At 41.0% G+C, this 11,267-nt stretch overlaps 1 protein-coding gene across 4 annotated transcripts; it reads left to right on the top strand.

Moving 5' to 3' along the window:
- Positions 1–5,569: 5,569 nt before the first annotated feature.
- LOC104448796 (RNA pseudouridine synthase 7) lies at positions 5,570–10,956 on the top strand. Of its 4 annotated transcripts, XM_010062704.3 has the most exons (12): positions 5,572–5,677; positions 5,770–5,813; positions 5,901–5,978; positions 6,101–6,201; positions 6,329–6,416; positions 6,839–6,917; positions 7,109–7,191; positions 7,890–7,955; positions 8,400–8,456; positions 8,576–8,701; positions 9,229–9,458; positions 10,226–10,956. In XM_010062704.3, the coding sequence occupies exons 1-12, from the start codon at positions 5,614–5,616 to the stop codon at positions 10,326–10,328; spliced, it is 1,119 nt and encodes a 372-aa protein (XP_010061006.2). In that variant the 5' UTR covers positions 5,572–5,613; the 3' UTR covers positions 10,329–10,956. The 4 variants fall into 4 exon arrangements, with proteins under 4 accessions (XP_039172167.1, XP_010061004.2, XP_010061006.2 ...); XM_010062702.3 differs by lacking the exons at positions 6,101–6,201; positions 6,329–6,416 and having other exon boundaries at positions 5,571–5,677; positions 8,540–8,701; XM_039316232.1 differs by lacking the exons at positions 6,101–6,201; positions 6,329–6,416.
- The last annotated feature ends 311 nt before the right edge of the window (positions 10,957–11,267 follow it).

Below are 11,267 nucleotides of genomic sequence, written 5' to 3'. Positions count from 1 at the left end.
ACTTTAGGCACCAGCGCAAGGATCGTCGCATTTACCTCTTTGAGAAGACGCCCGGATTGAAAGAAATCCCTAACAGCCAGCAAAACGGAGGAACCAACGATGTCCCAATTAGATTTGAAAAATTCAACAGAGAACCCGTCAGGTCCCGGGGCCTTCCCCTTTGCAAGTGAGAAGAGAGTGGATTTAATCACTTCATCAGAGACCGGCTCTTCGAAGGCTCGAACCTGGTGATCAAGTAGCGGCCGACGGATAACACTCCTCAACTCTTCCACATCCGACTTTGTCAAGGCCTCTTGAGGAGACAATAAAGATGAGAAGAAATCAATGAACACCGAGGAATCGTCAAAGGGTCAGAAATAACGGTTCAAATTAATCCTTGATGGATAGGATTCTATTAGAGAGCTGTCTCCTTTTCACCGAATGATGAAAAAACTCGGTGTTTTTATCCCCCTCTTTTAACCACCGGATTATGGACTTTTGTCTGTAAAAGGACTCCTCTTGATTCCGTAATTGAATAAACTCACGACGACATTGCCTTTCCATATCAGCAAGATCAGAATTCTTCGGATCAGATTGGAGATTAGACTGAACGGTAGATAGAGCTGCTCTCGCTTCCGCTGTTCTAACGGAGATTTCTGAAAACACTTCACGATTAAGAGTCTTAAGACGGGCCTTCAACATCTTGAGCTTAGAGACTAATTGGAATATGGGAACCCCTCTCACTGGAGTATCCCAAACCTGCCTAACAATGGACTTGAAATCCGGATGGTCCTCCCAGAAATGAAAATATTTGAAAGGCTTCCTTGTACGAGGCGGATGAGCAACTCTAACCACCATCGGAGTGTGGTCGGATATACCCGGGCTAAAGAAAGCTGCCTCAGAGCAGGAAAAGTCTAGATTCCACTTGTTGTTAACTAACACTCTGTCTATCTTCCTCATCTTCCTAGAATTACCAGACGATGTGGACCAAGTGTACCGAAAACCGACAAATCTAAGGTCCGTCAATTCAGTATGATCCAGACATTGAGCAAATTCGTCAAAATAGGGAATCCAATTAGTAGAACCTCCGACACGGTCCGAGGGATCTTTAATTGCATTAAAATCGCCCCCAACCACCTGGCCACTTCCTGAAATATCTCATCATAGTGCTGGAGATCGACCACGAGGCCTACGCCGAACAAAAGAATGCTCTCCGTATACGGCGAAACGAGAACAACTAAGCCCGGTCGGCTTACACTTGAGACACCATGAATCACTTGGTCAGAAATGGAAATAGGACAATAGGAGACAATATCAGGATTCCAACCAACCCAAATCCTCCCCCGAGGGGAGCAATCATAATTAGCAACCCAACTCCAACCCCTAATAAAGGTGGACGAGATAGAATCAAAAAGATCTTCGGGGACTTTCGTTTCGGTCAAACCGATATAACATAACTTGTTAGCCGCAACAAAACGCCTAAGCTCCGCACGTCTCAGCGGATCATTAATACCCCTTATATTCCAAAAGCCAAAAAACATCCAAAAAACCGAGGCAGAGAAGACTTACCTCCTCTTGGAGGACTTCAAGCCTTTAATAGGCTTCTTCGGGACAGCCAAAATGGGCGAGTCCTCCAACTGCTTGGCAAGCTGTTCCTGAAGAGTAGCAGCCAACTGAATAGGCTTTTTCTTGATTGCAACATCATCAATAGCCGGAAGGTCCTCATCAGACGAATCCTCATTTGAGCTTGAGTTGCAAATATCTTCCGAGCTGTCTTGGACAGCTACAGAGGTGTCCAGAACACGTGGATCATCCGTGACATGGGGAACAACAGGAGACTGATCCTGACCATGGAGGAATTTTTGGGCCTGGCCCTCTTCTGAGATAGGAGATAAGCTAACGGACGCTACATTAGCCCTTTGAGCAGCATCCGAAGCAGAAGCAGTAGCAGCAGCAGCGGCGGCTTCTCTGGCCGCCTGCTTCTTTCTTAGCTTTTTATTCTTCCGCTTCATCTGTTTCCATCCCTGATCAGTAATATCAAAAGAGCCTGAAGAGACCTCAGGGGTGAGGGAGGGCCATTTGCCGAGAGCTAGGCTCTCCAATGTGCAGCGGTCTATCTACATTTGCATCAGCAACGGGTTCCGCATAGGAAAGGCCACGAGAGGACTCCATAGAACTGACATCCTTTTGAGCTCCTGAAGGTGGAAGAGCAACTCCTTTTCCTTTTGCAGACATCGAATTAGGATTCTCCTTAGAGATAGATTCTGCCCCGACCCCATTCACAGCTGCATCAGCAGAAACATCAGGAACAATGTTCTTGCAGCAATGACCGAACATTCCACATTTGGTACACGATAACGGTTTCCATTCGTACTCTACCTCGACCACATCAGTTTTTCCGTCAGTAACCACATCCAGAGATTCATATAGGGTTTGCTGGACAGTTATCTCAACACACACGCGAGCAAAGGAGAGCATAGACATTTGCTCGGTTCTTTGATCCACATAGAGAGGTTTTCCCAGCCCACTTGCAACTTTACTGATAGACTGGGTAGACCAGTACGCAAAAGGAAGTTTTCTTAATCTTACCCAGATCGGAACCGCCATATGAACATCTCTCTTGAGCTCAACACCGGGATACCATTGCTGCAAAATGAATGGAATTCGAGCCACAGTGATAGGGCCTCCCTCTAGGAGTTTCTTTCTGAATTCCTTATCAGAAATTCGTAGGAGAAATAGTCCCCTTCCATTGGACAGAACTTCAATCAAAGGCGGTCCCCAAGCTCTCTTAAGGGCCTCTTCCACAACTTTAAATGGAAGCTTTTTACCTATGAAATAGCCAACAAGACAATCATAAAGTTTCGGATCTGCTGCTTGTAAATCAGACTCGTCCATGTGAATTACCGGTCTGTTGTTAACAAACTGAGGAGGAGAGAACTCGAGATCATATCCCTTATTAGCTCCACTGCAACCGACGCCCAAGAGCGGACATCAGGAGCCTTAGAGCCACCTCTTGGGCGGGGTCGACCAGACTTAGACCTTCCCCTTTGGTCGTCGGGCTTGTTCTCAATTGCTTTGGCGTGGGAAGCTATTCGGTGGAGGAAACCCCGTGTCAGTTGGCATGCCTTCATCTGGAACAATGCTATCGTGCCTCAATATCAATTTAACCTTTGGCTCATTACTAGGCGTAGGCTCCCTACCCAATGATATGCCTAACTCAGTTGATCATCTCTTTTTCGGATGTCGTATTACTTCTAGGCTTACTTTCTTTTGGGCAACTAGATGTAATCTTCCTTGGCGTAATGGATCTTGGGAGGAGAACCTGAGTTAGGCCATTTCGTTACTCTTGGGGAAAGATTTTTATAAGTGTATTGGCCGTTTCTCTTTCGGTGCGGTTTGCCACATCATTTGGAAGCACATGAACAATATCCTATTCAGGGGAGAGCCGATTTCTGTTTTGGCCATGAAGAAGCAACTACTTAGAGCTATGAAAGATAAGGCCCTTTCCTTCAGGGGTGTGGAGGATTCCATTAGAAATAGGAGGCTACAATGTTCTTGGGATATTGACCCTATCAATTTCTCTTTTGGGGACCTCCTTTTGGCTAGTTGATTTTTGGGCGCGGTGGTTGTAGGCGCTGCTCTGTCACGTTTGGTGTTAGTTCTCCTCGACCTTCCTACCTAGCTAGGGGTTGTTTTTTGCTAGTTTTTCTGGTGTGGCTTTTTGCCGCCCTAGCTATGTGCTAGCTTTCTGTTTGCCATGTTTGTTTTGTTGGTTGTGCGGCTCTATTTTTTGCTGCGGTTGGTCCTTTTACGTCTCGGTATCCTTCCACTCAAGTTGTTTTTCTTCTTGAGTGTAAGTTTCGGTGCTGGGATTTTCTGTACATTTGCCTATCCTCAATATAATTATTACCCTTTCTACCAAAAAAAAAAAAAAATTAGTTTAAAGGAACTCGCTCTCACAAGTAATTTTAACACCAATGATAAAGTTTCCCATCAATCTTGTGTAGAGAAAGGTTTTATACAACACGTAGAAAATCAGCGGATGAAAGCCAATGAGTAAAATGAACAAACCGTGGCTGTATCTAGGATAGGAGTCTTGGCATCGACAGCTTGCGTGCTTATTCCTCTCATGACATGTATCCCGAACTTTAGACCCATGCTATGGACTTTATTTGCAACTTTAGTGAATCCTTCCCACCTCTAGACGAAGGCCATCAAACTGGGTCAAGGATCATCCTTCCCCATTCATCAATCACATCGAATCCTGGAGAATCAACATAAGCACTTGGCACTTTTTTTCGGTACCAAAGGTAGTCGACAACTACACACTGTGTAGTTTGGAGGGAAGAAACAATCATTTTCGTGAAATTTTGTATTTTTTTACCAAAAGTCACTCGACCTTTATGATCACACGGTACCTTTCCCTTTTCCCTTTTACCTTCACACATGTTTAATTATTTTGATTTTCCTTGACTGTTATGATGTTTAGGGTTAAAATAATCGTTAATTTAACTTTGAGATAATGAATTATTTTTTCAATTATTTTAGTCGTTCGTTTGATAAATATCCCGAGTGGCTTGAATAGAATGCTTATTTGGAAATTGCTTGTTTTGAAAAACACGAAAAAAAACCAAATCGTGTTTCGGATATGATGATTTCATAAATTAGGATTGCATTTTTTTAGATTGCACGTTAGGATATATAGGATTTCATGGTAGCATTATCTAGTTTGAATAGGATTGCATGTTTAGATAATTTTGGAACATATTAGAATAGGATCTAAATAACATTTTTTTTCATAGATAGGGTCCTAGATAACGTTTGCATATTTTAATAATCTTATTTTTAAAAAAAATAGTTTTCTGAGATATGATAAGGTTTAAGTCAAATTAATCCCTAAAATGGATTGGAAAATTATTCATTTTAGATAGTTTAATTAAGTTTTTTTATTACGAATTTCAATAAAAAATACAAAAATATTATGTGCATGTCAAATAATTTGCATATTAGGTTCATTTAATTAGAAATTGCTTGTTAATAAAGTTAGATCATCTAATTAAAGTGCACGTTATATAGTAGAATTCCAATTTCAAGATAAGAGAAAATCCAATAAAATAAAATAAAATAATTACTTGTTTTGTGTGTTTAATTCTTTTGGTACAATTCATTTGATTGTGCATCCGTGTGATCATCCCATTGCATGATAATGAATTAAGCTAAAACCAATCCGGACTACTTGCAAAGATATTAAAAAAAAAAAAAAAAAGAATGGTATCAAAAGGGTATTAGAGAAATCTAGTGTAATAAAGTTTTCGTACCCAATTTCAATCTCTCATTACTTTATTTGGTTTTTAATTAATCCACAAAAAATATATTAGTGGCGACTCTTAATTAAAAAAAAAAAATTAAGAATTTGAACTAAGTCATAAATTGGTATGAGCTTGAGAGAGTTTAGGTTTAGTAATCCATTAGGCAAATCGTAGATGGTGCAGCCGAGGTTAGGTGGCGACAAGTTTCTCCTTTGTGCACAAAAAGAAATAAGGAGACAAAAATCAAACCCCCCGATGATCGTATGGGAAGGATGTAGGCCGCGAGGGGGAGGGAGAGAGAGAGAGAAGAGAGAGGGGAGATGAGATGGAGATTGCATGGCAGACCCCGGCGAACCCACCGGAACGTCAAGATTACATTTTTCGCAAGGGTAATTGATCGATCAACGACTATGGAACCGCTGATTGAGATTTGTGAACAAAGTGAAGTTCTGACCGTTGCAGCGACTTTCTTCTGTGCCAGGGAGACGTCTCGTCCGGCCCTACTACTTCGAATTCATCTCTCATGTCCGTCCTTCCCTTCCCTCTCTCTCTTCCTCTCTCCCCAAGCCTCCTACTTTCAGCCTTCTCATCTCGACTTCTGATGACCCACAGGTCAAGAATCGATGGGCAGGCAAGACCGTCGTTGATTTCTTCGCCCAGGAGTTCAAAGGCAGACCTTACGACTACTATGTACCTCCTTCAATCTCCTCTCTCTCTTCTCTTGATTCTGCGTTTCGGCTATTCCATGCCACCGTTTCTTGGTCATGGTTCGGTCGTGTTTATGTCTGCAGCCTACCCGCTATCGCATTTAGGTGAGCGCTGTTCAATGCGGGCGCATTCAAGTCGACGGAGAGACTGTCCCCGTTTCTTACATTCTCAGACCCTCCCAGAAGATTAACCACTTCTTACACAGGTTGCTGTAATTTCCATCGTCCTCAATCGTAGCCACCTTCATCTTCTTCTGCCTTGTTTCCCTCCTTCCGTTTGCTGCTATTAGCTTCATTTGTCTAGCTGCTTGATTGATGCGGCAAAGGTTGTAGGCATGAACCTCCTGTGATGGCCTCTGACGTCCCTGTGCTTGTTGAAGAGCCCGACGTTGTGACTGTCCGCAAGCCCGCCTCTGTCCCAGTGACTCGCCTGCTATTCGCTGATGTTTTGTCCCTGCTAATTGCTGATGAGTGAGCATACTAGTCTCTGTGCTCCTCCGTGCCTCTGTCACGTTGGGATATTGCATTACGCCCCTCCTTTGGCATAGATGTGGATGTGAAAGAGTGTTGTGTTGCACTTTATAACTCGTCATGTGGTTTCGAGAATGATCTTTACTACTCTAATAGCGTTGATATCCACTGCAACGAACTGCTATATTCTTTTGATGTGAATTGGGTCTGTTATAGGAGATCTGTTGCCTTCAGTTTTTAATCTCTTTCTTTGCTTTTCGATCTGAAAGTCTTTACATGCGATCTCGCCTACAGGAGATTGAATCACTTGTATGGACTCATCTCCTCTTCTTTAGCATTGCATTTAATGTGACTTCTTCCACTTATTTTTAGGTGCACCCATGTGGCCAGTATCGCAAGAATACCGTCGTTGGCATACTTCAAGCTGAGCATGGATTGGCCCCTTTGTTTCGTATCCATGGAGCCCTTTGAAAGCATCTTCATAATCATGCAAGGACAATGTTTTTCATGGGTTTTGATGTTTTTATATGATCAACTGCCATTTACCTTTCTCGAAAATGACATTCTGGTTATCCAGCGATGTCTTATGTGTTGCATTTCCTCTAGAAACTCTGGCTACACGACTTTTCTTTGACATGATAGCGGTTCATAGATTGGATTGCCTTGTCTCGGGGCTCCTTATCTTGGCCCAAAATGCCACAAAAGCTGATCTTTTCAGGCAACAGGTGAGAGTCACTTTGCAGTTTTGGCAACATTTAATTTGAGTGGTAACCATTTATCTTTGTGGCAAGTTGTAATCATGTTTTTACAACAACCAACGCCAAAGTGATCACTTTTTAACCTGCTGCATGACATTGTTTAGAGGTTATATGCTAACTGGGCATGTTGATGAGCCACATAGGGTTGAAAAATTAATGAAATATGGCCACGTCAGATTTCTGGTGATGTAAATCGAAGTTGACACTTAAGTGATTGGCTTTTTAGAAAAACGGCACTTAAATAATCTGAAAAAAAACTTTTGGCACTAAAGTGAGCGCTATGCATAACTTTTGGCAACTTCTAGTTTCATTTTCCCTAATTTTATTAGAAAGTGGATTCCTAGGTCCTGCAGCAGAAAATTTCTTCATGTGTGGATAATGCATATAGGCATCCTTATGTATCTAACGCTTGTTTTACTAGAACAATAAATACCCAAGGCTTGAGGCCTTTAGAATAGTGTTCTGTGGTTTTACTTTGAACTGTCAACTTTTATATCTGTGAGCAGTAACGATATGCTGTTACTTTTTGATGCTTACGGATTTTGCCACAATCTGAAGTGCTTCCTGCCATATAACCATTTGAAATTGGGATTCATTAGGTACTGAAAAGATCATATTCTAAATAAACAAAATGGTGTGATCGTTTGGGAATATAATAATTGCAGATTGAAGGTGGAATGGTGCAGAAACAGTATATTGCAAAGGTGGTTGGGACATTTCCAGAGAAAGAGGTATGCTTTTATAAGTTGGTAAGGAAGAGTACAGTGCAAAGAAGGAAGTAGCAAGCAAGACATATATAAGGGCCTTTTAGTTCCTGTTAAGATCTAGTCACACTAACTCATGGCAATCAGAGCAGGGTTTGATATTTCACATTAACAAGCATCCACTTCCTATCAATAATAGATTATGTCCGGTATGAGTGATTTTTGTACTTTATTCTATTCTTTGCCCTGCATGATTACATTGTTTTGCCATACAAAAGAATGACACTCATAATTTTGAAAAGTTCACCTTCAACTTGTCTTAATTAATTCAAGAAATCTTAGTTTTAATCTCACTGAAATTCAGCTCACTATTCTTGGATACAGTGCATTACAGTTTGAGTTGCAAGTGAAAGCACATGCAATATTTCTCCATTGGTCCTGTAACATATAATCTTTTTTTTTTTCCTTCAGCTGCTAGTTGATATTAGCATATATTATAATCCTCGAGAAGGAAGAAGCACGGTTGAGGTGAGTTTTAGTTAATTGTCAGTGTCTATCCTGAAGGAGCTTAAGATTGGTGTAGATAAGTATCCCATTGCTTCATTAAGTAGGAAAAGTCAGTCCCAATGTCCAATTTGATTGGGCAGGCAGGTGACTCTTGTCAAGATACACCTACAAAAGGAAAGACTGCTTCTACAAAATTTACAAGGATTGGCAGCAATTGGACTCACATTATTGTCTTGTGTGAACCAGTTACCGGACAGACTCATCAAGTAAGGATCCCTAGAAGCTAAGTGAAATGAGACAATGTTTAGCATATGGAAAGAACAGGAAATCTCTTCAGTTTCTTAATAGAGGCTGCGTGCTTGCATGGATGCGTGTTTTGCTTTTCATAGTATTTGCATCATGTGATAGCTATTTGCTCAGCCTGGTCCTTTTTGGGAAGCTTTGGGTTATGATGAGCTTCCCCTCATTTCTAACGTATACACCTTTTTTTTTTTTGGTGAAAAACGTATACACCTTCTTGTTTGCTTGTTTTGTAAAGAATTTGGGATGATCAGGATGTATTTGCCTTTTTCTGATCTCTAGCTATATCATTTTCTTTTTTGAGCTATGTCCATATTATTAGGTGTATGCGCCTTCCATCTTTTCTTATTTCGGCTGAAAAGTTATGGGTCTTCATTGGAATGATAGATATAAGGGGCCTTTAGGACTATTTTCTTTCCTTATCATTTGGTTTTAAATGTCTTCAATGTTTAATGCTCTCCCTCCCTGCTCTCTTCACTTTTCTGTGGTGTAGATAAGAGTTCACTTGCAGTATTCAGGACATCCAATTGCCAACGACATGCTTTACCTGTCTGAATATGTTGATAATCGCTCAGATGTAGGAATGAGTGCCGATAGAGCTGCGGGCAAATCATTGATTCCAGAAACAAATAATACGTATGTTGACGATTGTGAAGAAACTTGCAGCAAAAATTTCAGCATTGATCCCATGTGCACTCATTGTCCAAATTTGGCTCCAACAGGGTACTGACAATTAGCTTCTCTTTTCTGGTCTAATTGCTGTTTATTCTCTGAAATCTTGATTTTCTAATTTGATCCTCAAACTGAATGATGATAAAAAAAGGAAACTGGCAGGTCTTCTTTCGCTAAATTGGACCCATATTGGTAGAGATCATCCCCTGCAGTAGGCATTTTACAGTTTGTTAACAAAAATATAAAATGATTATAAAAAAAAGGAGACACAGAGAAACGTTTGTGATTCGATCTACTTACTCCCCTGGTTTCAGTATAAGTTAAGACTTAAAATCATATAAAAAATGACAAGTTTGGGGGGCTAAAATGATGGTTCCTATTCATTTGATGGTACAAGGTAAGATTCTGGTTATAGACGGCTAAGCATAAACTTGAGGAGGTAACTTTTATTTCGACGAGGTGATATGCTGAAGTGAATCCTCTGTTTAGGTGCTCTTGTCTTACTCATGACACCATACATGCTATTGACCATACAGCCTTGCATGATGTGCCATGTGATAAAGATGGCAAGAGACCTTAGCAAAGGGGTCTATGAAGGCGCCTTTTGAAATTTATCCCCTCTTGATATTTGGGTTAAAAGCATTTAGGATTTGGTCTTTGTCTTTTGCTTGCATCAGTATTGTAAATGATCTATCTGATTCTATAGGGGATTTGCTTGTGTACCAAATACAAAGATTTACATCACATCTCTTAGTCCTTCCCATATTTTGACACTTTTTTCCTTTGTTTCTCTTCTGTGATCAATTCTTGAATGTCAGATATGAGGAACATGAAGAGGGGTTATGGCTACATTGCATAAGATACGCTGGACCCGGATGGAAATATGAGTGCCCATATCCAGGTTGGGCATTTTTGAGCTAAAGGAGAAGCCCGTGAGATGGGGCTTTTCTTTATCGTTTCTCTTTTTTGAAGGGTGATAAAGTGCTAATACCACCATGAAAAGGGGTGGTTCTCCATTTGATTGATTCCAGTGCATATTATGCATTTGCAATTGTTGAACGGGGAAACATGTGTTGACACTCCAACTAATGTGATTGAGGCTCGATGTAGTGTATGTTTCCAGTGTTCTGAATGAAGGTGTCTCTTGGCTGCAGCGTGTTCCACCTTCATAAATATATGTGAAAGGTGGAATTAAGGTCTGGGGGGCTTATTTCCAGATGCTTGCCGCTTTTCATTTATTTCTAAGCTGCACTTGTTCGTATCATTGCCATAGCCAGGCTTTATTGTTGACGACTACAAGTCTGTGGCAACAAACATACAGTGCATTTAGCCAGACTAGTCCTGTTTAGTAGACTAGACAAGCCATCGGAAATCATTTAGTTATGATCTTTACAAGATGTGATGCTTTTTCCCTCCTAAAAGCAGTTGTGACACTGGGCGCAATTTGGGATCTAGAACTTTGTATCTGATACACCACTTGTGTTGTCCGTCCATCCATCGAAGCTACTACTTTTGTCTCAAAACTGCGATCCTCACATACCTCTCTGCAGTATCAGGGGTGCTGTGGCTTCAAACTGACGTGCTTTTAGGTGTCCTTTGGATGTTTTGCCTAACCATATGCGTCTACTTCATGCCTTCCTTCTTTTTAGCGTCCGATATGGAGAATAAACTTGGCCCACTTGATTTACAAAAGTAAGATAGCATTTTTTTCTTTAATTGCTTTAGTGATCTCCAACAGACCGAAAAAGTTGCAGAATATGCTTCCGAGTTAATGATCTTGTTGAATTGAGCACTGATTGTTTATGAAGTAGGAACACGCCAAAAGTTGTCCTGGAATTGACTGATTGGGTTCCTACTGTA

Source organism: Eucalyptus grandis, chromosome 6, assembly GCF_016545825.1.
Source record: "Eucalyptus grandis isolate ANBG69807.140 chromosome 6, ASM1654582v1, whole genome shotgun sequence".
Classification (NCBI taxonomy): domain Eukaryota; kingdom Viridiplantae; phylum Streptophyta; class Magnoliopsida; order Myrtales; family Myrtaceae; genus Eucalyptus; species Eucalyptus grandis.
This window is presented reverse-complemented; position numbering and strand designations above follow the sequence as displayed.

Coding starts and splice junctions, on each gene's coding strand:
- LOC104448796 (XM_010062704.3), top strand. CDS start 5,614: ATGGAGATTGCATGGCAGACCCCGGCGAACCCACCGGAACGTCAAGAT. Junction 5,678..5,769: donor AGATTACATTTTTCGCAAGG/GTAATTGATCGA, acceptor CTTCTGTGCCAG/GGAGACGTCTCGTCCGGCCC. Junction 6,202..6,328: donor ATTAACCACTTCTTACACAG/GTTGCTGTAATT, acceptor CAAAGGTTGTAG/GCATGAACCTCCTGTGATGG.